Source organism: Fusarium sambucinum, chromosome III (genome assembly GCF_050947815.1).
Source record: "Fusarium sambucinum isolate potato_lamoka chromosome III, whole genome shotgun sequence".
Classification (NCBI taxonomy): domain Eukaryota; kingdom Fungi; phylum Ascomycota; class Sordariomycetes; order Hypocreales; family Nectriaceae; genus Fusarium; species Fusarium sambucinum.
Genome location: NC_139292.1, coordinates 5,476,893 through 5,503,802, shown reverse-complemented (window position 1 = coordinate 5,503,802; position 26,910 = coordinate 5,476,893). Strand labels below are relative to the sequence as shown.

General features: G+C 48.7%; 5 protein-coding genes across 5 annotated transcripts; 3 read left to right on the top strand and 2 right to left on the bottom strand.

The window, feature by feature from the left end:
- Positions 1 to 9,306: 9,306 nt before the first annotated feature.
- On the top strand, positions 9,307 to 11,876 carry FSST1_012018 (CP2 transcription factor-domain-containing protein; the record flags this gene model as incomplete). The annotated part of the gene is made up of 3 exons (XM_083235206.1): positions 9,307 to 9,320; positions 9,420 to 9,569; positions 9,671 to 11,876. 3 exons carry the CDS (start codon positions 9,307 to 9,309, stop codon positions 11,874 to 11,876), a joined length of 2,370 nt encoding a protein of 789 aa, XP_083081714.1.
- Positions 11,877 to 16,667: 4,791 nt separating this feature from the next.
- On the bottom strand, positions 16,668 to 17,021 carry FSST1_012017 (DUF167 domain-containing protein; the record flags this gene model as incomplete). The annotated part of the gene is made up of 1 exon (XM_083235205.1): positions 16,668 to 17,021. One exon carries the CDS (start codon positions 17,019 to 17,021, stop codon positions 16,668 to 16,670), a length of 354 nt encoding a protein of 117 aa, XP_083081713.1.
- Positions 17,022 to 17,285: 264 nt separating this feature from the next.
- Positions 17,286 to 19,473, top strand: FSST1_012016 (HAD domain phosphoesterase family swiss army knife RNA repair protein; the record flags this gene model as incomplete). The annotated part of the gene is made up of 3 exons (XM_083235204.1): positions 17,286 to 17,721; positions 17,789 to 17,836; positions 17,897 to 19,473. 3 exons carry the CDS (start codon positions 17,286 to 17,288, stop codon positions 19,471 to 19,473), a joined length of 2,061 nt encoding a protein of 686 aa, XP_083081712.1.
- A 2,163-nt stretch (positions 19,474 to 21,636) lies between these two features.
- On the top strand, positions 21,637 to 23,544 carry FSST1_012015 (major facilitator superfamily domain-containing protein; the record flags this gene model as incomplete). The annotated part of the gene is made up of 3 exons (XM_083235203.1): positions 21,637 to 22,265; positions 22,314 to 22,727; positions 22,806 to 23,544. The coding sequence occupies 3 exons, from the start codon at positions 21,637 to 21,639 to the stop codon at positions 23,542 to 23,544; spliced, it is 1,782 nt and encodes a 593-aa protein (XP_083081711.1).
- Positions 23,545 to 24,569: 1,025 nt separating this feature from the next.
- FSST1_012014 (translation initiation factor 2A) lies at positions 24,570 to 26,649 on the bottom strand (the record flags this gene model as incomplete). Its single annotated transcript, XM_083235200.1, has 2 exons — positions 24,570 to 26,003; positions 26,062 to 26,649. 2 exons carry the CDS (start codon positions 26,647 to 26,649, stop codon positions 24,570 to 24,572), a joined length of 2,022 nt encoding a protein of 673 aa, XP_083081710.1.
- Between the last annotated feature and the right edge of the window lie 261 nt (positions 26,650 to 26,910).

Genomic DNA, 26,910 nt, shown 5'->3' with positions numbered 1-26,910 from the left:
CATTTGTTTTTATAGTCATTCATATGTATCATGATATAAGTTTTTATTGACACTCGAACCCCAGTACGGTCTCCTCGGTCGTAGTGCATACAAGGGGCTGTCAAGACGCCTTTACCTCTTTCTTTTACCCTGAGGCCGATAGCATTCTTGGGTTCTCTAGCCTGTCTGTGACCAGCTTGTGCTTACATTTATGGTAACTTTTGCATCAAGAATTTTCACGATCTGAACCACCCAGACAGTATTTCCAAAGATAGATCCTACGGAGTCTCGTATGGTTGTAATGGGCCGAGTATGCTAACTGACCGTCGCACAATACGTATAGAAATCAGATCGTCATGGACAAGCAGTGATATTCGCCCGAGCGTGTGTCCAGGCTTGTGATCAAGTTCCCCGATTTCACGAAAGCTGTCAAGACAGGGGTTAGCTTCTCAATTCAGTTTACTTATTAACACCCTAGCAACGGAGTTGATACCACAACGGCTTTAACTTAACAAGAATAGAAATGGTTGTAATAACATCATGATGTTAGTTGCCATTGACCTATCCTGACATAACCTTACCCTGGACTTAGTGATTCTCATATGGATAGCCAGTCCAGGATTCCGCTTACCGCATGCCAAGTCTGATAAGTACTTGTACGATCATTGCGCCTAAGGGGTCCTTTTCAATGTTACGCTACAGTCCGTGATATTTTTGGAAGCTCAGGGGAGTGCGGATATGGTGCATGTATGGGTTTGATATTATAATAGCCTTGTTTCATTGACTACCCTACACTGAACCGACTTGAACTAAGAATTGGCTTTAATGGATGTTGAGTGAAGCCGTTTGGCTAGTTATTTGCAAGCACAGGCGAACATCATGTTTCGCTGGTTGTGCAAGGACTTAAATAGCTCGGTTCCCGAAATGAGTGACTGAACAGTAGAGTACTCTAGGAGCCACCGACATAAGCCTCGCTTCCATGTTTACTAAATGCCCACTATTGCGCTGCAATACTGGGCAATAGCTCACACATACTCAAGAAATCTTACATGTTTTCTTTCTGCCAAGAAGCCAAGTATACATCACAAGGGCTGATCGTCATCCTGGAGTCTGTTTGCAGTAGGTTCTCTGAGCTGTTGATTTTTCTCTGTATTGCCAATGATAAACAGGCACTTTTGCCATCCAGGGCCAAGACTTTGAGGTATCTGTTAGATACTATTGCAATTGGAGCGATATGTCGTCCACGCGTCCACTTTGATGTGTTGTGATTATTCAAACCAATGGATTCACTAGAGTCGTGATATTCGCGGTTACCAGAATTCGTCACTCGCGCCACTCATCATCACAGATGACATGGATGAACGAGTTAGCTTCTGTGCATATGAGAATCATTTCCAACTGAAGGAATTAAATGGAGATCATCGTATGATGAAGATAAACTGGCACTGGCGTCAACGTCGTCTGCGTTGCTGCAACCATCACCGCTCAACATCAGCCGCGACCCTGAAAATTCATTTCCATGTGTGCATCCACCGAGATCGTCGCTGTATATAGACATGAAAATAGCATATCCAAAAATAGTAGTCCAAATCTGGGACATGTACTTTGTTCTTTGCCATCTTCGCCTATCACCACCACTAACGTACCATCAGCCCGTCGGTGCTGAGACGGTATAAGCAATGATCATCCGCTTCACCACCCGACTTACACAGTCGCGAGGGGGAGACCAATCCAGGTACAAAAACGGTAGAGAGGGGCAGACCTCTCCAAAATCTTTTTTGGATGACAGATGCACATGGGTGGACGTGCGATGATGTAGTGATCAACCTTATTGTATCCGTCTTTGGTTTGGCAGCTCCCAACCAAACTTCAAGCCCTGCAGCACCGAATGCTTCTAGAAGGGGACCCTGATTCATAATACTGGGATAAACTCGAGCCTTTTCCCTTTTGATATGAATTTGGGCAACATACCGCTCCTTCCTTGGTAACGTATGCTGGCAGAAGTAGATTGAAGGACGATGATCCCCAAAAAATGAAATCGAACTGCCGATTATAAGACTATCTTTGACTCATCTGTCTAAAAATGGTTAGCAGAGAAGGGATATCAGCCTGTCTTGCCTGTTGCGAACGACCACTGATTACTCACTCAGTACTCTCGAATGTAACAAAGTCGTTGGAACGACTGCTATGGAACCTGTAACTCGGAAAGGTTATTTTGAACAGGAGTTAAACAACAAATCAACAGGGCCCCGCTCTAAGTTAATAATCCTTCCAAGGCAGCAGACATCTGTTATTTAAGATACTTAGTAAGCATCTCCTCGCCCTTTTGCGACAAGATCCGTGACAGAATGCATCTATATATGAGAGACGGAGTATGACCTCCTGAAATGCAGTTGCCGCTACAGCATGTTGAACCTAAAACGCCCCTGACTGATCAGACGCTGTTCCCAATCACATCAATCAATTCAAATATAAGGTTCGACTATCCTGAGTAATGGCTCGCTGATGGTGGAGAGATACCACAAGGTTGCATGCACAAACCCCGGTATGCGTAGTACAGAATTGCTCAAGGTAGGGCTCGTTCCCAGATTGGGTATTGCCGGAGAGCACAGTAAAGACTGGCCGATGTTTGTACGACAAGGCCCAAAATAACTACGCCGCGGGTATGGGCCGAGTAATCGCGGTCAAAGTGGTGATAATCCAGACCCTTGGCCATAACATAGAGCAATCATCTCTTAATATCTGCAGGGCTCCGGGAAAGTTCCACCAATTGGACAGGGGATGTGAAGACAAAAACAGTGTTCTCCACGCGTTGTAGGCAAGTTGTGTAAAAAAGTAATTCAACAGAATGAATGCAACGGTATCAGAATGACGTCAACGCCTCCAAAGCTCTGTTCGCGATATCCTTTATGGGGGGGATTAATACCCAGATTTGGTCAAGGTGCATCTCTAACGAACGTGTGACTGAATCAAGGGGGTGCCACGTTGACAGCACTAACCCGATTGATTTTTCAATGACCCCATGCTTGCGATATTTTCGGTTCTTCTTTCGAGGTGGCCTGCGTAATCTCTGCCATTAACATACTCCATAAATTGTTCCCAGACTCTGATGGATACTATAGCTCCCTAAAAGGTTTCAGCCTCGTGGGTATACTGACGTGGAAATATTTGAAAAGAGAAATGACATCATGAGCCTGACTGTTGGCGATGTGGCTGGTCCCCATTCTTGTGACGGGGGGGACCCTGGTCCATGTAGAGCATGAAGCGACTGACTTGGAGTCTTCTCCGTCCGACATAACAATGTTTCGATGAGCGCTAATGTTCCGGAAGTCTATCGCACGTCTCACTGCGAGATGCTGCCCTTGTACGGACACCAGGCTCCAGCTTTCACAAATCAATGAATAGCGTCGGCATTATCCGTACGGCACTTTCAGAGGCGTACTGTACGCAATGGCATCATCCATTGGATCAAATGCAGCTGTCGCACGCCGCCCACCTTGACTGTCTGCAGGTCATCACTAGCCAGCTGTCATTTGTGGGGTAGGGTTTTGAGCAACGGCACTTGATGCTATCGGTGCCCTTGTACGAGCTAGAGACCGAGATCGAGGCTCTTAACCAATAAAGTATATCTCGATTAAGGTACAGCCGACTTCGGATAAGGTGATGTCAGCCATGACAAAGGTTGAGAGCCTTTCAAAGGTTACTGCACCTCCAATCTCACAAAAGTTGTTCGACGACAACCCCTGGATGAAGTCACCCTGCCCTGTAAGAAAGGGTGTGAGGGGAGAGCGTTACATGGTGCGCGCAACTCACCCGGAATTTGCATGGAGTTCACACCATGATACCCGCATGGTAGATAACCGTCGTGAATCACCACCAGCCACACATCGCGATTCGTTACCATACGACAGGGCAGTGATGGCTGACTTGCCGGACGATTATGTGGGTACCAAACACAGATTTCCAGGAACAAAGAAAAATATAGAAAGCTGAGAAATGGGTGGAGGCTGCATAAAGGGTTCCGAGCCATGATATTTCGCTCAAACCCAACTGCCGAGCGATCGTAAAGTGAATAAGAGAAGACGCTTCAGGAACTGCGACACCGACGTAATGGTTGGACAGCAACTTGTTGAACATTGCAATTCGGAGAACAGCTTGTCCTTCATAACTGAGAAGGCAATCGATTTGCCAAACTTGTGCCAAAACAGCTGTCAAGGCACAGGCACTGATGGGTGTAAATAACAACCAGCAGAGTACGGGGTACAGTGTTGGCTCAATACCCATTTCAACCCACAAGCTTCGCAGCGGCACGGTCCTGCATCTGCTGGTGACACACCCGTGACGGAACATGCAATTGTCGGAGCCATGCCGTGGTACTTGGCTGGGGTCAGGATGCTCTCCGAGATGGCTCCAGATGGGACCTGGCAGGGTAGCCCTGGCGAAGGAAGAGCACCGTGGCTGCTTCTGGCGGAAGCTCTGTAGGAGCGACTCAATCGAGACACCTTTTCACTTCGGCCAAAAGAGCTTCAATCCCACGACGCCAATCAATTGGAAAACACAGAATCCGGTTATTGTATACTGCTGGCGCATCGACGTTGGGGATTTGCAATTGAAGTAAAGGGGAAACTGTTTCGAACCGATAGACGCATGAATTTATGATTGCTGGAAATATACCGTTTGAGCTGGCGGCTATACGGATATGGCCCGTCACATTGCAGATTCCTTTTCCATATTATAGAACCAACGCATTCTATGAACTTCATCTCGGGGCCTAGCGAAGAAGGAAATCAGTGCGAAAATACCAGTTTTAACGCCTTAAATCTCTGTCGGTCGATTCGAAACTGTTTGTCCATGGTTGCCAAGGGCGGCCACTTGATCATCTTGGTGTTTTGTGCGTGTAAGCCGTCGTTGCTAGCCACTTATACTGCTTGTTGTATATTGTCCCGATTTTCTGTACCAAGGAAGCGTAGGTAAAATGTGACAATAACAAAATTCCCGCATAGGGGAGAGAAACAGTTGTTGGAAGTAAGCATATACATTATGATAAAGGATCAGTAATTCTAGAGAAGATGATTCTCAGTAGGAGGTTTAGAACAACACTCCCAATGATTTCCTTTTAGCACTACCTAAGGTGCCCTTACATGAAGGGGCGATAGCCACGCGTCAAGCCACATAAGAAACGCCACATAAGAAACGCCACATAAGAAACGCCACAATTACGACTAAGCGTACATATCACCTACCTATGCCGCGGCAGATACTGACGGGCCAGGAAATGATCAACAAAATAAGAGTACAACACCATTGCTCGGTACATAATTGGAGGAGACACTTTTGATAGAATCGATCTAGGCTGTGGCGCGCTGTGAAAAATCGCCTCTCATTGTGGCTGTGAAGCTGTAGCCGAACCCATAATATTGGATTGTTTGTTTGCTTGTAAAGGATGCGCGGGGGAGAACAACATCTAGAATCCTCACATGTAAAAGTATCCACGTGTCGGCGCTCAATCTGGAGCGTAAAATGAAGATCGTTTGATTGAACTGGCGGCAAACGGCTGCAGTACCAAGACCTGGGCTAGGCTAGCGGAGGGGGACGGCTTCGGAAACCGCTACAAACGCAGCATGGCTTTTACAATTGGCATTCCCAACGTCCGGGCCAGGCTGAATGAGGACAAGCTGGTATAGTGAAATGGTTCGATTGTGAGGACTAGGTAGTTAACTTGTTCCATCCAAGCCAGAGGACGATAAGCTAGAAGAACCCCTCGGCGCCGTGAACCACTCCGTAAGTATGTACTGGTACGCTCTTATGTAACAACCTAAGAAGGAAGGCAAGTCAGCTAGTATGTAAGAAGGGTAGCACCAAGGATATCGACACTCTGGAAGGGTTCAACACAGCCACACGGGAAGAAGAGTTGCTTCCAGCCTCAGAGTTATCGCATTGATAGATGACTGTACCTTACTGCAAATAGGTAAGTAGGCATGTAGGCTGTCGCATTCTAACCCAACGACATATCACGACACTGTACAGTAGAACACAACACAATAGTACAAGAGACTGCACGTTGACTCCAAGAAGGTAATCTCGCCATATAGTAGGCCATGGGAGGCCCTGGTCAGGTGGCTGACCTCAAAAGGGAAGGCTCTATAAGCAGAGGTCAACGTCGGGCCGTGGATGTGATGCAGATGAAAGGAACGGATAGGAACCCATCCGTCATGCCGCCAGACCAGGTAGTTAGACCTCCCCATGCCCTGTCCAGAATCCTACCATGGTCAAGTAGGGCTCTTCGCACACATCCATACGTACGGATTCAGTTGCAGCGCTTTCCTAAAGAAACAGTCTTCAACCAATAAAGGACTGAAAAGATATAGGCAGCAGGGGTTACAAGGGAGCACAGCACAACACCATGCATATTACGGTGGGAAACGGGAGATGAGGTATGGATGGCATGGCATGGCGTAGCATAACTCAACAATGGATCGCATCAGTCGCGCGCCGTATTTAGATTTCCGCCCATCCCAAGTACAGTATGCGGATCATTAGCGGCAGCTATGCATGGAGTACCATCTAGAGCAAAAGATAGAGATTTCATTTTGACATCGGTAATTGGATACATGACTCTGTTTGCCGGTCGAAATTGCCATGAGCGCAAGTACCAGTGTTGCGCGGCGTTTAGGTAGAAAAGAAGAGGAATAGCGAGAAGGGAAAAAAAAAAAACAAAAAACAATCCACATGGCTCATCTTCCATGCCCCAGACATCTGGCGATTCAACTGTCGATGAGGGGTGATTTTGGTGTGGGCAGCCGATGGTCAACAATGTCTCCATGGGATAGGACCCGATGACAGAGGAAAGTTCCGATCCAGCTAGTGTTCGACTGTGGGCTTGGGACCTCCACATCCCACGACTCTGGCGTTCCTGCGTAAGGGTTACCGCTGTTGTATCCGAAGCGCTAGGACCACTGCCTTTTATTTTGGTAGATAGCGCCTGGTCTGTTCTGTGAGCTCTGTAATGCCCGGGCGGCCCCCCTGCCTGGATGGAGTTTTGGGTGCTGTCGGGCCTCTACACAGAGATTCCATGGCACCCCGGGGATGGAAATGGGATACCTAACCCAAATACTTTGCTGGGGGACCACCATTTTTTCTTCTTTATTTTTTTTACTGACTGCAGGTAGTCAAGGCTATGGAGGCTACCCCTCACTTAGTTTCCCTCTGTTAAAGTCACTCTCAAACATTCGTTCTAATGCACTTCTATGGACTCTCAAAGGCCTAAAGGAACTAACACGACTTTCAAAAGGTCCACAACGGCCAGTCAGAGTTGCGAAAGCTCAAAGCTGCCATGGCGTCACTGCTTGTGGTATCTCCCTTGCTCGCTTGCTCAATTTCTTAATGTAACTGTCCTGTCACAAGCCTCACAAGCCACATGCCTCTCTTTGGTTCCACAAAGGAAGACCATCTATAGGTCCATCCAGATGGGGGCGTCGTGCCCGAGACGAATGAACGGCTCTATTTCCTTCCCGTTCCGCTCATCGGCGGTTGTCTCACACTAACATTTTTCTTCTTCTCTTTCTAATAACGGCCAAGCCACTTCTTCTTCATTCTGTCCTCCTCTGCTCTCCCCACCTGACTGACTGTCCTGCACATACATGTACGTACAGAGTACAGTCCAGTATGCAGCAGAATACAAGGGTTTTGGTTGCCTGCCGACCCTTGTCTGACCCTAGCGGATGAGAAGACTTCTGGGATCAGGGTCCCCCTTGCTCGGTTGACCCATCGCTTTGACCCCACAGGCTCCTGAGAATCGACGGACATGCTGGTATGAATGCATGTCCTTCTGACTCTACCTGCAGTACCCAGGTGCATTGATGAGCAACCCAACAATCGTTGAGCACGATGATCGAGTCTCTTCAGCATCAGGAGTGGCAGACATAGTCTGGTTGAGCCACTACGTCAAATGGCACGTATGCCTCAGCAGTTCAGCTCAGCTCAAGCCACCTGGAGGTTCGATCAATATGATGGCGACCAAACACAAGTATATTCATTCATAGTACAGCATATATGTATTGCTGCATACAGCCACAAACGCAACGGGAACAACAACGATATTTCCTACAGTACAATATCCGTATTCACCTTGCCCATCTCTTTTTTCTTTTACTTTAGGCGGCATCCCGGCACTACGGACAAGCCATCTTCGGTCGCCCCCAAATTTCTCGCCCACTCTCCTCACAAGGTTGGAACTGTTTGGTTCAACGTTATTTCAGCAGCTGCAAAACACAACAATAACCGCTAAGACGACTGCGTTAGAGTTCTCATCGCTAAACGTCTTTCTTTCTTTCTTTCCAAAGCCATGCTACAGTCTAGCTTGCACGCCTCGCACATTCAGAGAACGACAATTTGGTAGCAATAACGCAGTGCATACGGTATTTACACGTAGAAAGGACGTCTAGGATGGCCTTTGTTATTCAGCTTACCTAGTTAAAACAGATATCGCAGCATCACTCAAGATCACGGCGTTACGTCGCATCTCGACATCCATACATTGCACCACTCAGTCACCCTAGCGTTTGACACAGCACAGGCACAAAACCGTGCGACACAAGTACACAAGGTACACTTTTCGCTGCTTACTGCGTACACCCCTCCTCCGATTCCCGTCCAACTCATCCACTCGATCCACGACACCGCCTCGGCGCCCCAGCCCAGAGCTTGGGACGTGGGTACGAGGTACTTGGGGACTTCAAAGTCAGATCCTCCTTCTCCGTCGAGTCTCTTCACCCTCCTCCTCCTCCGACGGGACTGACGACAGGTCCCCACCTCCTCCAATATACCCTTACCTTCTCTAGCTTACCCTTCCTGACCCTTCCTAATTACTACCTACACCACCCACTACAATATCCCACGACTTGACGCACCTTTACTTCTACCTCTCCTCTGTTCTACTTTATCCTCTACCTATACCCTTCGCGATAACCTGTCGCTCTCTGTCAACACTCACTCACAACAGCTGGCTTGTCTCTTCCCTCTATATTACCGTTATAACGCGCCTAACGGTTACCGCGATTAACGCTCTTCGCTCCCACCAGCGACACCAGCCGTAGCCCACAAACCCACTCTTACAAACACCCTCGACGTCCCGTCTCTGAAATCAATAAACAAAATCAGCAACTGATTCGCATAACCACTTCCGAACTTTGCGCACACAAACTTTGACAGCAGGCCTGCAATATTGCGGACCCTTGATATCGGAGATATTGTTCTTTAAACTGCGCTGCGCCAACGACTGCTTGACATCTTTGCTGTCTCGAGACGGCCTAAACCGCTCGTCTCGATATGTTTCGACAAAGGTATGATATTTGGATCCTTCTAGCCCTGCGCGCTTGGAGCGTAGCCAGGGAAATCGAGGAAAGACATGTTACTTTTCGGTATGCTAATGATCTTCCTAGGACGAGCTCTCAAAAGCCGGGGGATGAGCTACTTGCAAACTTCCGACAACAATTCCCTGATCTTTCTGCAGTTAGCACCTCGTCTACAGCGCCAGGGATCTCGCAAACTACCGGTGCAGAAAACGCTCCCGGCCTGCCTCTGCCTGAGCGGTAAGTTTCACTGCAACTATGTAACAGGGCGCTTTGAGCGCGCGGCTGGACCTTTCACTCCAAACGCAGATGAGTGTAGTCTTACTAACTTGATCTTGCAGACATAGTCTTAGTCAGGATGCTTTCCGCGACCAAGATCCAACTCCAAGGGCCACCAACGATCCTTGGAGGTTTACTCCCTCTCTTTTAGACCCCAACTCTATGTCTTTCGCCAGCTTTGCCAACGCACCTCCTGGGTATTACACTCCCACCCCTGGAGGCAACAATACTTTGTTCCATCCTCAGGCTGGCGACTTACACACGCCGACGATGGGCCTGGGTATGGGCTTGAATACGCCTCTGTCCATGCCTACGTCGGGTGACTCTATGCACCCAGGCGCAGCTCAATCAGTTATGGACATGTCTGGCTTCCAGGCATTGCAACCGCATCAATTCCACCACTTTAATCCCTTCATTCAAGCACCTCCGCCTCAGCCAACATTTGCACCATCGAGCTTTGTGCATCAAGATACAGGTTACGAGACTATGGATCAAGATGGGTCGCCGATGGACTCTGATCCTTCAGAAGAACGTATGTCTTCTATTGGCGCCACCCTTCACAAAAACACCCCCATGATGAGTCTGCAATCACGGCAATTCTCAAGTGGCCATATGTCTCATCCTCTCCCTGCGTCAGCTGAGAAGTTTCGATTCCATTCGACTCTGAATGCCCCTACAGCTATGATCAAACATGCTGATGAAATTCCTGTTACATATCTCAACAAGGGGCAGGCTTACTCGCTTTCTGTTGCCGATACCAATGCCACTATGCCTGTTGCGTCTGGTACCAAATATCGTACCTTTGTGCGTGTTTCTTTTGAAGACGAGCAACAACGACAACGGCCGGGTGTCTGCTGGGGTCTTTGGAAGGAAGGCAGAGGCACCAATGAGGCCCATCAAAGAGGTGGAAAGCTTCAAGCAGTTGAATATGTGGAGGCAGGTCAGCCAGCTGAAGGTGACGACAAGAGAACTCGTGTGGAGCTAGAGTCTTCTTCCTTCGACGGCTTCTGCGTTACGTGGACGCCTGGTATTAACGGTCCTCCCGAGGTCAACATCGCAGTCCGCTTCAACTTTCTCTCCACCGATTTCAGTCACTCAAAAGGTGTCAAGGGTATTCCCGTAAGGCTCTGCGCAAAGACTCACCCTATCCCTTGCGATCCCTCACAGCCAGCCGCCGATGCTAATCCCGAAATCTGCTACTGCAAGGTCAAGCTTTTCCGCGATCACGGTGCTGAGAGAAAGCTTTCGAATGATGTAGCTCATGTCAAAAAGTCCATCGATAAGCTCAAGCAGCAAATCGCTCAGGCTGAAAGTGGTTTAAAAGACTTTGGCAAGCGAAAACGGTCCAGCGGTGCAGCAAAGATTGGAGAGCCGCAACGACCCGGCAAGGTACAAAAGCATAAGCGAACATGGTCCATGTCTTCAGCAAGTTCTGCTGGGGGCGGCGCGAGAGTGACTATGGAGGAAGACTTACACTTCAAGCTTCAAACTCTGCAGGACATGTTCACCAGTACACGCCCTGTCAGTGTATTATTCCTCAGGGGTGACGAACCCGACGACCCTGATCTACACCCAGTATCTCTTCCTGGAGATATTTCACCCCTAACCAAGCCAGGTGAAGGTCCCAACTGGCAGGCCAGAAGTGGACGAAGCTCCGCCGCAGGATCTATGATATCGCCTTCGCCTAGCTCTTTGTCCCTAGTATCACAGGCGTCCGGAATTGGCGCAGGCAATCAATGGAAGAATTTTGACTCGGTGCCAGGTGGTGAAATGTCACGCAAGGGCTCTGAGCAACCTACAAGAATTAACAAGGGCGACGATGAGGGCAGCCTCAGTGGATGGATCGAGGCCCTAGGCGTCGACTCATCCTATCGACCACCACAGGATCGCAGCCCGAAACCGGTGGCCTGCTTTTACATTCAACAACGAAGCTCGAATGACTCTGGAAATGCTACTTACCATCGTGCCATTTACCTGATGCAGCGCACGCTTCAAGAACTCAACGGCCGAATTGCAGCCAAGTGGGGTATCGACTCTTCCCGAATCCTGCGCACGATTCATTCTATTCAAAATGGTCTTGAGGTGGAGATGGATGACGATGTGGTTCAAGAGCTTAAGGAGGGCCAAGACATGACTCTTGAGATTCAAGAGGTCAGCGGACAATCTGCAATCAAGAGGGAGTGGGAAATGGCCGTGGATCCTGTCGAAAACGGTACGGAGCCCAACGACAAGTCACAAAGTGGTTTCGTCCTTCGCCTCACTTTCTGATCACTCTACATTCAATTTCTTTGTTATCCTTTTTTTTCTTGCCTATTCACATCGCCGGGATTGCGTTTGACGATGGTTTGCAGCGGCAAACAACACATGGGTCTAGACTAGGGTTTGTCTTCTTTTGCTTGGTTCTCTCGCCTGTCGCCAGGTTGAGTATATACGATCGCATACATATACGGACAGGGATATTGGCTCTGGGGGCGTTGACGACTGCTCCTCTTCTTCAAAAATGATACCACTGGTTTGTTTTTTCTTTATTCTTTTCGTCGACACTGCAGAAGAACGGGTGATCGACGCCTCTGTTTTTTTATAATTTTTTTTTTTTGCTTAATGCTATTTGTGTTTATATCACATTGTACAATGGATGGCTTTGCTGTGCCGCAGGATCACGGCAACATGGGATGGCAAGGATTTCGGACCGCTCTCAATCTATCTCGACAAAGATCACGCCGGACGCTATGCACTGGATTCGGATTGGTCGGGTTTGTGTCCCATGCAAAGACTCATCAGATGAGAGTGCACTTGGCGGCTGCTGTGCAAGTGGGTCTGTTTTGGATACCTTTTTCCCGCTTTCATTTCGCAAGCAGTATCCATTTGTGCAATAGCTTTATGAAGCTGTTTCTTTCTTTACCCGCCCCGTACGGAAAGCAACAGTACATCACGCTACGATGTCATCTCAATCTCAATCGTATTGAAGCAACACAAACAACCGCATATGGATCGCATTTTTACACCAATGGGGTCAACGAGTCCGACGCACATGGAACCAGGGACTCACGAAGTAATGCTAGTAGGATATGGACCGAAAAGGGGCGGGAAAGGATATCGATCTTGCTCTTTGAAGAGTGTCACGTACATATTCTACCATATACATATACAATACCTATGCTTGTTCAAGATTTGAGAAGTGCTTTGGCCTTTGACTATTGTTGGATAATGGTTCTCCACAATCTCAAACCGTGGGGTGAACAACGCACAGTTCTACCAAGCGGTGACGAATGCTTTTTGAACCACTTTGTTCGTGGAGTCTGTATTGGACGGGTTTAGTGGAAAACCAGTTTGACGCTCAACGGGCGCTATTCTTCGCTATCTGACGGGCTAGTTTCGCCGAAACCAAAGATTGCACCATCCGTGTCTCCAACCAAAGACCGACGGGCTGGTTACGACGCCCTAGGAAACTACACGCCAACAACGATAATTTGGCATGGATAAATCATGATAGGCCGGCTTTGGACTATCGTTTCGTGGCTAGTGAACAGGCAACACGAGCGTCAAGGGTCGAGAATTAAAGGGCTAAACCCCATATCCTAGCCAAGCCGGACTTTGTGGCCGGTAATGATGGATGACTTATGAACGCCAAGCAGGCATGAACGATTAGAAAGAACAAATTTGACAACCCCCAAGACATCTTTCGTCCTATGACAAGCTACATGCATATGGGTTGCACCAGAACCCCAACATGATATGAGGCAGAAGTTTACTTCGCTTGCCAAGGGGCCTCGAGCCGTATTCCGAGGAGATTACTACGTCAAAACGAAGTTATTGGTCGATTGAAGACCATGCCAAGCTGTAGCCAAAGCAAACGAAGTGCCGAGCTTAGCCACCTGTGGCGAGGTGGTTTGCGTGTCCCCGGACATTGTTGCTCTCCTTTGGGGTAACATCAAGGACGGGAATCCATTTAACGTTGTGGCTCGTGAGCTCTTCAATATTCAGCTCATCTCGATTGGGGAAAACGCTCGAGGATATTGATGTGTTAGCGATGTTTCATGAATGAATAGTGCACAGGGCACCTTGGCCTTTGATTTGTTGCATCGAAATGTTTTAATTTGTGATGCGTTGTCTAGCGGACTCGCTTGAGGGGAAAGCAGAGAGGCTTCCCAGCCCAGTACCATGGCACGGCACGGCATCGCATCACATCGCATGGCATGGCATTGAAGTTCAATTCACCGAGTCCATACGTACGATCCAAACACATAATGTTTACTTGCTCTGCATCGGATCGAATCTTTTTGATTTGGGAAGCACCTCCTGATGAGTGTTTTCCTTATCCCATGTCGTTATTGGCTTGGCGAAAGAGTCTAGATCATCCCATCGACGATTGCAAAGACTAGGTAAGGTTATGGCCTGCCTCGTTATTTTGCTGTCATTCAGTACAATGCTGTGCTGTGCTGTACATCCAACATCTCGGTCGGCAAAGTCTTTCCGTGTGCCCCCTTGGGTATGGGAAATTGTGTTATCATGCAACCGCCTGTTACATCGCTACCTTCATCTTTGGAATCCAATTCCATGTCATGATATTATGCAAGTGGTGGTCACTAGCCACAATCGAAAGCAGTTCGCCCCTCATGGAATCTCCATTCAGCGTGCTCTGTATCTGTACTTCACTCTTCTTCCTCGTCACAGCTCTCACTCAGCTGAGCAAGGGTCGTTTTGTTCATCTGTCAACGGGCCGGATGAGACATCCATCCATCCACACACTCACCCATCCACAGCTCACATTCTCGACCAGTGAATGGTGTCCCCTATTAATCGCCACACGGCAACGAGCCACATGTAACCTCATTTTTCTAACCACATATGTGGCGATATGTCTCCATGCCAACCAAATCTCAATTTGACTGGCTCTTCTGATGTACCAAATTATCTGTGGTCGAGAAAAGAAATACAGTACAGTACAGTATGTACCTGTGGCTTGTCAACTCCCGGAAGGGGGTGTGTGGTGTCTAGATGGAGATCGGCAAGCGTCGAGCCACAAGTCTCTCTACATCACGAGCCATTTGTTCATCAACCATCGGGGTCCAGGCTAACTGCAACGGCGCTGGGATCTCGTGGTACAGAGCTAAAAGTGATTTTAGCGGCCTAGGCGATTTGACCGTCGGCGACCGTCGGATGGTGTCTTTTTGCAAGGAGAGGGAGGAGATAAACATCGGTGAGAAGAACAAAATGACTGGACATTTGACAGTTGAGCCTGGGGCAAGTGTCATACTATTACATTGTTCAAAGAACACGCTTACTGGCTTGACCTCAACGACGACCCCAAGAAGGAAGACAATTCACGAATATTTACGTCGCAGAATCAATACAAGAACCCACTTATGTGCTGTGCATCGAGCATCCAATGGCATCTGTCAATCAACTAGATTGCTTCCTGTTCTGGCAGGTTGAGGGCATTCAGCCACAGCGTAGCCTCGTACAGTACCTCCTGAAGTCGAGTTCAAGAGTCAATGAGACTTCACTGGGGCTGGAGCTATTACCCCTCGTTGCTGTGGCTCGCTGCTCTTGAACCATCATGACGCAAGGCGAGCGCCATTCATGATGAGCGGTGCGGTTCCGGCTTTACATACACTCTGCCCTTGTGCCTAACAAGGTGCGGGGTCCTCGGCGTGGGAATATCGACTGTCAAATTCTTAAAAAAAAGGTCTGTCGGGGACTCGGGGTCGGGTCGAGAAAGAGTGATCTGCGCTCTAGATTCGGGTGAGCGACTGCCGATCGCTTGTCTGGACCTGACGTTGCATGGCAGCTCTGACATGGACAGATGATGGAGCCCTCCTGGCAAATTCCGAGAAGTGGTCAAAGATGATGGTTAAGCCATTACGCATCTTCTCCCTTTGGAAACATGCAAGAGGCCTCCCGTTCATTCTGGATCTGCCGTCTGTCTTGTTCAGTCGAGCGTTGTCTCGTTACATACGGGTGTAGCGTATGTGCATGCAGTGCAGTTCAGAGCTCAACTCGATCTAATAAACTCTCAACATACACCACAAGGTCAATCGCATTTCAGCCTTAGCCGCTACTACCGACGTCCCAGAAACTTCTCAAACGTCGGTCGGTAAACCTTTCGTATCTAGTTGGGTTCCATGTCTGTGGCCGATGGAACACGGTCCTAGGATCCCTGGATGCGTTCGTTCGATCGATCGATAATCTGTAACAGATCCCGATGATCATGGGAAATGCCGATGGCCAGCACATGGTAATTTAAAAAATTGCATACGCGTGTTCAAACCGTGGGCCTTTTTCGCTACTTGTTATGCAGCCTTGCGTTCTTTCTTTGAAACTTCTTTTTTTTTGTCCTGAGTCATAAGGACTGGGCAAAAGACGGTAAATGCCCAACGAGAACATACATACTCACGCCCCTTCTTGTCTTAACTCGACCCATCATTACCTGGCCACATGTGCAGTACTGGGCCGTATATCCATGACCCGTCATCAAGGTAAGAAACAACCGGTATAAACATAGAATATTCAACCACACGAACACGGGCCGCACATGCATCTGCCCGCTGTTACATATGTGACACATGGCGGGACGAGTGAAGGACCGATATTAGGAATTGTTTACCAGCGCGCAATGCTACGATGCCATCTTGTTGAGTTGACTAATATCTTTGTTAGCCATCTTTTCATACAGATTACCTAATTTCTCTGAGATAATAGTTCAAAGGCAGGTCTGGAACATACTCAAAAGAGTATATTCTACTATGAGGTTATAATAGCTTTTTGCGCACGGCTGACCGACCGAGTAGAACATATATTATTAGCAGTGGCTATTATATTTTTTCATACTAAGTTTCCAGTGCACGACATCTAGGTTATAAGCTTCCACAACGACATACCCTTTACCTATGGAGCGGAGTATCAGCCTAGGGACTCAATCTTCCAATATGATGATGAACCCTCTTGCTCCCTCTCTCCCTCTCTCAGCTCTGGTGTATGAAGCTGTCTTGCTAACCAATAGGAAGCTGATGTGCCCATGCAAACTCGTAGCATTATAAGCAAGTCCAACTGTTATAGTCAATCCTCAGCAGCCCTGTCTAGGATGTCGCGGATACTTTTCGCATAGTCCTCTCCGTCACCTTTGATACCGCCAAGCACAACTGTCTTGTCGCGTGACTTCATGCCATGCGTCAACTGTATACTGGACTTGGGCACGCCCAAGATTCCGCTGAGGACCTGAACAACAGCCTTGTTGGCCTCGCCCTCTCTCGCCTGAGCAGAAACGCACAATTCAATGGCATCTTCTGTCACTGCGATGACACCCTCGCGGTTCTTGCTGGCTCCTGGCTTCACACGAAGCTGAAGATGCAGAGAACCCAGAGGGGACTTTTTGGAGCCGGTGACGAAGCGGATGGCGCTAGACGACGCCATTCTAAGAGGTACAGAGGATGCAATGGTATGCTAGGTATGATGCAGTCAAGTGTGAGGTGAGGGGTAAGTTCACCTTGGAGCTGAATGAAAGTTATGTTATGCTCGGATAGAAGGATGATGATGCTCCCACTCAATTCATTGAAAATGGTTTGTTGGATGAATATTCTCTTGGCTTAGTACCTGCCTGCACATTCACTGGGTCCATTGGACTCGACTCTGCCCGCCTGTTAATATTTGGCACCCTATTCATTAGCACTGCCTGAAATGCGGCGTCTGTCGCCTGTAGAAGCGCTGAAGCCTCAGGCCCGGTCAGCTATAGTTGGAGCCCGCGTAACCGTGACTACAGCTCCCGCTGCCACTACAGCTGCAGCAGTTACCCTGCGCCGACTCCCGCTCCTGCCCGGGCCCCACCGGCCCTTGATTCTACAGGGTCGACAAACTTGGACCTCAACTACATCATCAAATATCAACAATTCACAATCACCAACACTCAATCGCCGCCGATACCCAAAAGGCAGCTGCACACTCGCTACTTCGCCTAACTCAAGAGCAGCGAGCGCCTTAGTCTGCTATCGTATATTCAGTCTCTCGGGTGCCATGGCCTCGGCCTTTAGCGCATATCATGGCCCTACTGTCGTCGCGTCGCAACACACCGTCACGGCTTTAGGGCGATGGTCTATTCTGAACCACGCTCTCCCAGGTTCGTCGGCTTCCAGATTTTTTCTCTCCAGTCTTTCAGCACCGAAAATGGGACTGACTCGTAACAGCCGTCGATAAAATCAAAGCTCTTCACGTCTACGATTTCGACAACACACGTGAGTTAACACTTGAATGAACCGACAGGCGTTGCATCACACGAATCTAACATGGCACAGTATTCAAAACCCCTTTACCAAACCCCCAACTCTGGAACGGCCCCACGATTGGAACATTATCAAACCAAGAAACATTTGTTAATGGCGGGTGGTGGCATGACAGTCGCATTCTCGCTGCCACCGGCAAAGGCATCGATGTTGAGGAGAAGCGCGCATGGGAAGGCTGGTGGAACGAAAAGATAGTTGATCTTGTCAGGCTGAGCATGCAACAGAAGGATGCTCTCTGCGTGCTGCTCACGGGTCGCTCAGAAAAAGGCTTCGCCGAGTTGATACAGAAAATGGTCAACGCCAAGGGGTTGGAGTTTGACATGATTGGTCTCAAACCCTCCGTTAGTCCGACGAACCAGAAGTTTCAGAGCACCATGCACTTCAAGCAGCTCTTCCTTGGGTGCCTGATGGAAACGTACAAGCAAGCAGAAGAGATTCGAGTCTACGAGGACCGGCCAAAGCACACCAAAGGCTTCCGCGACTTTTTTGCAGAGTTCAACCGTCAACAGGGCACTGCGCGAACAAGAGGTCCAATCTTGGCCGAAGTCATCCAAGTGGCTGACTGCTCAACGACCTTGGACCCCGTTATTGAGGTGGCAGAGATTCAGCACATGATCAACATTCACAACGAGCTGGTTTCCAAACAATCCCCAAGACAGCGCCAACACCGACTCAGGATTAAGAAGACTGTGTTCTTTACTGGCTATATGATTGGGCCCGAGGATACCAAGAAACTCATCAAGCTCGCCCACATACCTCCCAACATGCCGCAACATGAGCTTAAATACCATGGCAATAATATCCTCATCTGCCCTCGTCCGTGTCCCGCTAGTATCTTGGAGAAGGTCGGTGGAATGGGTAGCAAGATGCAGTGGGAAGTCGTCGGCACGTCTTGTTTTGATCACAGTATTTGGGCAGCGCAGTTACGACCTATTCCCCAGAATTCCAAGTACCATACCGATAACCCTAGTCCTTTGGTTGTTTTGGCATTGAGAAAGGGAGCTCGGCCAATGGACGCAGGGAAAATACAGAACTGGCAACCCATATCACCTGAACAGTCGTTTACTTTTGAAACCGTGGTTGGTGAGAAGGTCATTCTACGCATCGAGCCGGAGGACCCGCGGGAGGATGCCTACGAGAGTCTGTTCGCCAACAAGACATCGAAGCGGAAGCACAACGGTGACGAGGATTGGAATCAGAGGAACACCAATAGCCACTACAGTGGACGTAATGAGTCTCGTGGCTACCATTCAAGCAGTCGTGGAGGTCGAGGACGAGGCAACCGTGGCCGCGGTAATGCTAGGGGCGGTCGCGGAGGCCGTGGTAGAGGAGGAGGCTACAACTACCGATCCCTCGACGATGTTGATCCTAGAAACCAGCAGGGCGGCTACGGGCAACAGGTGGATTATGATGACTCCTACCCGCCGCTCAGCAAGAGTAACAATCCCCCCGTATCAGCGCCCAGCGGTCCCAGCCAAGGAAACTTTGGCGGCCGAAATCAGGCGCCCCGTGGTCCTGCAGGCGCACAGGGACGACCCATGGGTGGCCAGGCAGCACACAACAGCTCGGATTTACAGAATTACTATTAGAGATAGTTTATGGTCACTTTTGTGCCGGCCTTTATCTTATCTGGACGTTGAACGGCATGCGTTTATAGTTATAATTACATAGGGACCCGGTATGGTTAAGGATACTTGTTGTACAGTTCTCAATAGTGGTCTCAGTAGAGACCTGGCAAGGTTAAAGGCGTACCGGAGATAGCAAGGAAAATGAGCACAGTACTTCTAACAGATAGACCAAGAATTGCGTGTCGATATGAACCAACAAAGGTCGTGTATGTGCTTGTCATTATGCTTGTCAAATCTCGATTGGAGATTAGAGAATTTGACATGTATTTCAGTGGTATCTTGAACGGATACTCGTTCATTCAAAGTACATATGTAGTTAGTTGTTGACGAAGCTGTTGTCACAGCGAATGATTTGATGATGCATACTCCCTAATCTATCAATAGGCAGAATATAAGAGACTTGGTGAACTCGCCAATGCAGCTTTGCAACGTCAGACATTAATTAACCCAAACATATAGCAGGTCGCTTCTATAACGGCCTCCACAAGACGATGCACAAGAGCAAAGCACAATAATGCGAATCACGAGTCTGTAACTGTTTGGAAGACAACAGAAACCCTAACATCAAACCTGAAGTAAGTCTGCCTTAAAATTGAAGCGTACTTAATCCCATCAATGGCCCGTCCATCTTGCCCATATCCCATAATGAAGGGGAGATGCTAGTAACGTCACGTCAGAGTGAATTAGCATCTTTGGACATAATCTGGGCAATCACAAAGTTTAAAGTTCCCATTGGCTACTCTCGTTTAGTAGAGTGTAAGATCGTGGAATGACATATATTTGGTGTTTCTATGCAACTCCCCATCACTACATCTAACTTAAACTTACTCAAGATAAGATAGATATACTTAGTGCCCTTGGGATATTTCCAAATGCAGCTCTTTGAGCTTGCTCATGTGGATTCTGTTCAAATTGACGTTATAGAGTTTGAGTCAGGGGTAGGCTTGTGAAGACCAGTGCTGTTTAGAGAAGCTGGATAACAGGGCTTACTTACTTCCAGGTTGACCTGCTTCAAGCCTATGTCAAGGAAAGCTCAATATAGTCGAACCTTGGGTGCCATCTAGCACATCATGAACAGCTTCAGGCTTGCGGGTATCCTAGCTTTTCGAAAATATCAATTTCTCATATATGCACAACATTCTTCTATAGCTTTGGAAAGCTTATACTGCCTGGACCATGATATTGGGTCATTTGAACTCTAAAGCCTAGATTTTATATTTCCGCCTATAGATATGCATAAGCCTAAGGCAATTAATCTGATTACAATCAGGTCCGTCTTTGCGTAAAAACCGGGGCCGTATCGGCCCCACAGTAGCCGGAATGAATAAGTCAACTTTTAGAGCCGATTTCGGCAACAAGACAATCGGAATAGAGATAAAGAAAGATCTTATTAAAGTAGCCGGTGAATGTCAACAATATCTAATAGTTGGATCTTTTTATATACTACCTGCCTCGTCTGCACTTCTATACTTCTGCAATACAAAACATCGACCAACCTACCTAGATATGTTCCAACCAGAGGGGGGAAAAGTCAGACTGTAATCTCTCAGGGTCAAGATTGACTCATGTAGATCTCTTTCCACAATCCTGAGACGCTTATCTCCTGCGGGGTCCATCCGGCGTGGGGCTGGACTAAGAACCGGTCCCGGACATGTTAAGGATTCCGCAGGTTTGCTCACCATTTCGGTAACAGAAGTACCTTTACGAACCCACCAATTGATCCACCGGGGGGATCATAAAGAATCCGTCTCTATCCACTGTGAGCAAACTAGCGGCTAGGATACTCTTTTCGGCATCCACATCGGTTGGACGATGGAGGGCGAAAGGCGCAATTTACCAAGCAAATATGTATATCCATGACTTATGCTGGTTCGATTCCTTTGCGTGCCGTTTTCCGGTCCTCGAGATTGTCGGCTTTCAAAGGGAATCAATCACGTACACATTTTGTCACCCTTGTACCCTAGATAGACCAGACCGACTTGTTGATCTTCTACTGACATTTATAATCAAAGGAAGCCCTCCCTCCTCTTTTAAGCCGGAATGACGACAGCTTGGTGAAATCTGACATTGCAGCCAACAATCTGACAACATCCGGCTTTGCGACAGGAACGCGCCAAAAAAGTCATGACGGGTGATCTCGAAAAGGCGTCACCAGTCAATAGCGCTGAGTCGTCTTCCTCAACTTCCTCGAAAACATCGTCGCCGGTTTTAGAACCTATCAGGACCGTTGAAACGCGCCGCAGCCGTTTACAAGATCCTGACATTCTTGAGCCATTGGAGCATGCTCTCACCCCAGATGTCGAGACAGAGGCGGAACGCGCGGCTCGCGAGCCCATCACTTACACACAAACTGGCACGAGCGTAACGAGCAACGCATCTCGGCCTGCTGACTTTGAGGTTTTCTTTCAAGATGGTGATCCTGAAAATCCCCGGAACTGGTCAAAAGCTTATCGCTACTGGATTGTTGTCTGTGTCTCATACTCCACTTGGGTGGTAGTATTGTACAGCACATGCTATACAGCATCAGTTTCTGGCCTGGCAGAAGAATTCGGAGTTTCGACAACAGTAACAACGTTGGGTTTGACGACATACTTGCTCGGCCTTGCTGTCGGAAGTCTGATTGTAGCGCCTCTGAGCGAGTTATATGGTCGACAGAAAGTATACATCGTCTGTTTACTCGCTTGGGCTTTGTTGATCCTTCCTTGCGCCCTGGCCACTTCGTTGACCGAGATCATTGTTGTGCGATTCTTTGGGTAAATAATAATTCTTCAATTTGATCCATATGACTAACAAAGACACAGTGCTGCATTTGGTGCCGCCATGATATCAAACAGTCCCGGCACTATTGTCGACATTACAGATCCAGATCATCTTGCTGCTGCTATGTCCATGTGGTCAATCGCGCCCCTGAATGGACCCTCTACTGGTCCTATCATTGGAGGTTTTGTGTTTCAATACTTGGGCTGGCGATGGGATGCTTGGATTCCTCTGATACTCGGTGGTGCAGGTGTTCTTATGATGCTAACAGTCAAAGAGACATACCACCCAGCCATCTTGAAGAAAAAGGCTGCGCGGCTTCGTAAGGAGAACGACGATCCGAGGTATTGGTGTCAATATGACCAGAAGCTGTCAACTTGGCATCTTATCAAGATCAACATGAGTCGTCCTTTTATTCTGTTAGCAACTGAGCCCATTTTGTGGTTTATGGACATTTGGTAAGTAGTTATGATCTCTTTTCCTTTTTTTCCTTTCGGGGTTTCCGGTCAAGAGAAAACAGCTAACCAAAAACTCAGGATCTCGTTAATTTATGCCATTCTCTATCTCTGTTTCGTGGCATATCCCATCGTTTTCTCGCAACACCGTGGTTGGAATGCAGGCATATCCGGTCTGGCCTTTGTCGGTATAGGTGTAGGCACAATGATGGCTATCTTTGCTGAGCCTCTCTTCCGACGCATTATCAACTCTCAGCCTCGAGATCCTGTGACTGGCAAGCCTCCGCCCGAGGCAACAGCTTTGGTCATGGCAATTGGTGCAGTTCTGACGCCCCTGGGTCAGCTCGTTTTCTCATGGACGTGCCTACCGGCATCCATCCATTGGGCCATCCCAATTGCTTTTGGTATTCCTTTCGGTGCAGGTAACACCATCTCCTTCATCTACGGCTCGAATTACCTGGCTGGGACGTATTCCATCTATGCTGCCAGTGCACTAGCCGGTAACGCTGTTCTTCGAAGTATTGCTGGAGGTGTCTTGCCTCTGGCCGGTCCCAAGATGTATGCAGCCATGACTCCTCAGTGGGCGGGCACTCTACTGGGCCTTCTCGAAGTCGCAATGATTCCGATCCCGTTCGTTTTCTGGAGGTACGGAGCAAAGATTAGAGCAAAGAGCCCTACTGTTATATCTCTTAGGCAAGAGCAGGATAGGCTTGATGAGAAGAGAGCTAAGTATCAGAGGAAATTGGAGAAGAAACAAAAACGAGAGACTGAGGGAGCGAAAGTAGCCGAAGGGGGTGTTCTGGAGACAACTGCAAACTAAAGAGGCCAAGACGAAAAGCTGATAGTGCGAAGCTTCAAATTCGAAGACGCCTAATAAGACTTAAGAAATGACATTTGAAATGGCAGGATGAAGCCGCTTACGTGTGAACCTACCCGCCGCCTATACTTGCTTTGCCCCTTCCTCGTGTAAGCTGAATACCTGATGAGGTAGCAAGTGAGTCGCTCCTGTTGAGTGTTCATTCCTAGGCCTTCCTCCCCCTTGGACATATGTCGTGAGGATTGAAAAAAAGATAAAACAAACATCAAAAAGAAACGATTACTCAATCCCATGGGAATTTATAGGAACAGCCCGATGCGGGGGTCGAACCCGCAACCTTGAGATTTGTGTACTCATTTAAGAGTCTCACGCTCTACCGATTGAGCTAACCGGGCCTCGTATCGAGGCTTTGCTTGTTAAAGGACGGTGCCAAATTTGTATACATGAAGAAAATGCGAGCCAAAAAACGACTACTGGCAGATCTGAGAATATATCGTCAACCGTAACTTATCACAGATAATTTTATCATAGATGTCAACTGTATATGAAGTGTCACTCCATATGTCACCTTCGAGATACGAGAAATTGCGAGACAGTGCAACTCTAGGGTAATGTGCAACGTAATATAATAGTCAGATCCAACAAACACTCAAACAGACAATGTTAGATCTAGTAATTATCCCATCTTAAACAGACATATTTATACCGAGTGATAATGAGCTTGTATTATTCTTCTGATTTATGTATCAGACTGTGGCGCGCCGACCAAGTCTCCCATAGTCCGATTGACTTTTGACTCCCCAATGGACCGCCTTCATATACAGAAACACAAAGTCGACCCAACCGATCCGCGCCGTGCAGGAAAGTTGTCCAATAAAGCACAACCCAATTCAGTAACCCAGAGTCCTAATGACTCACCAACACTCCTATTTTCCCAGATTCTGCCCAACTTGATACTACATATCACCTACTGGGAACCACGAAAAAAAACAGATTGTCCAGTTCCCAAACCCCTATCGTCCCCTATTTTAGTTCTCCTTCTCTAAACCCTCGAGCTCCTTCATCACAGATGACTTTGTGTTAATTTTCTTAAGCTGGGTATCCTCCAGCTTCTCTCCACCGGCCAGACGCATCTCGAGGTCCTCAATGGCGCGAACCTTCTTCTGGAGACTGCGGATCTTCTTAGCGTTGGGGTTCTGAGAGGCATCAGCAGCAGCGGCGGCAGCCGCACCAGAGCCCTGGGCTTGCTGCTGGTTTCCGTGGCCGTTACGGTGCGTATTACTTCGGCTGCGGGGTTGGTTGTTGCGCGACTGGCTTCTGTTGCGATGGTTGCGTCGCTCGGGGCTGCGACCCTCGTGGCCTCGGTCATGAGAGGGAGGAGCCAGGCTAGCTCCACCGTTAGGCTCGCCTTGGGGTCGACCACCCTCACCCTGGGCGTTCTTCTTGTTTCTCTTCTTCTTGTTCTTAGACTTGGTCGAGTTCTCATCGCCCATGGGCTCAGCACCCGGAACAGTCCTGACGGTAGGTGTCTGCTCGGCAAATTCTGCACCTGGCACGCCTCGGCGTGGGCGACCGAACCCGTTGGGACCGACATTAGGAACACCATTGCCTACAACATGGGCAGCACCGCCCTCGTCTTCACGTTTAAAGTGAAGGGGCGTGGCCAAACCACGAGCGCCAGGAGGGCGGTAAGCACCAGCAGGTTTGCTGGGGGGCTTGGCCGTAGCCAAGAGCGCCGTGGCAGAGGAGTGAGGGGTAGGAATTGGGCTCAAGGGATCACCGGGAGCGATGAACTCAGGACCTTGAGGTCGCCAGATAACATTGTACAACTCGACCATATCCTCGCTGTACATGATGCCACCGCCAACGTGCCACAACTTGATACCATTGTCCACACGGAGTCGAGGAGAAGTTGTAGCAGTCATGATGTAACGGCTGTCGGGACTCCACTCGCAGACACTGGGGTTTCCGCTCTCGATAGTGGTGACCTTTCTGAAATCCTTCTCGAGGTCGTAAATATCGATCTGACCAGCCAGGTTGCCGAATCCTGCAACCAGAACAAAACGACCAGTTGGTGAGAATGTGATGGTGTTTCGAGGGCCAATCGGGAACGAGTGAGTCGCAACGGCACGGTGGTTGAAGATGGTGGCCTTGGCAGGCATGTATCCATAGACAACACCAAACTCTCTCGAGTTGGGCGACCAGGAAACATCATGGATAGGACCCTCCTTATCCAGGGACACACGAGCATCGAAGGCACCAGTGGTGCTAAGCAAATATAGGGTGGTCTCGCCGTAGTAACTCTTGCCTGAGCGATCAACGTCGGTTTGTGCCAGGACCAGAAGGCTGGAGCCAAGCTTGTTCCACTTCAGTTGAACCTTGTCTCCCTTGAAGAAGGTTTTTTGGGAGATGGGGTTGTTAAAGAGAGGAACGTTGAAGACTTTGACGGCAGCGGGTTGACCCTAGTAGCGACTGTTAGCAAATGAATTTGAATGCACACGTGATTGGCGGTTAACTCACCTTGCGCTCGGGAACAAAGACGGCGACAGCATGGTTCTGGCTGCCAGGAGCGAGGGCAAAGTTGGTAACACCTTCGACTCGGAGCTTGTTCCAGACCGTGACGAGGTCGTGGCTCTCGTAGAATTGAACTTCATTTGTTACGAGACGAGCACAGTACTTCTCATCGGCTGTGTACTGAAGATTCCAGCCTTGCTGCTGCTTCTGAACAAAACGACCAAGGGGCTGCTTGTCCTGACCAGCAACGCCCTCCTCTACAACACGCCAGACCTTGAGGTTCTTGGTGGCATCGCCGTTCTCATCTTTGCCAGGGCGCTCCCAGGTGATAACGAAAGTGCCACGGGGAGAGAAGCCGAGTTCGTAAACGTTAAGGATGGGGAGAGAAAGGACCTGCTGACCAGTTGAGGCATCAACAACGGTGACAACCTCATTCGAGGCCCAGCCGAAGTAACGTCCACAGGGCGAGTAAATACAGTATCGGAGGTTGCCCTCAGGCTTGTTAAACCCAGCGAGAGACTCGTAGACGGGCGCAGCGTCAAAGACGCCGATGGTCTTCTGGGTTCGGTAGGCAAACTGCAGCGGAGACGCCATGGCTAGTGAAAGTCACAGTGTCTCGTGTCTTGCGGAGTTCTTTTTTAATTGAGGTCGGTTCAAATGTTCTGTCGTAGTCGTGCGGGCAGATTTCAAAGTAGATCGCGATCGTGGGGCAAGAAAGGGAAGGCTCAGAAGCGGATTGGACAAGAGAGCAAAGAGCTAAAAGAAGCTGTGTACTTTTTGACTACGCAATCAAGAGCAGTGCAAATAGTGTTGCTTGGTTCTCAAATCCGACTCGTTCAAGAGTTGAATTGCTGA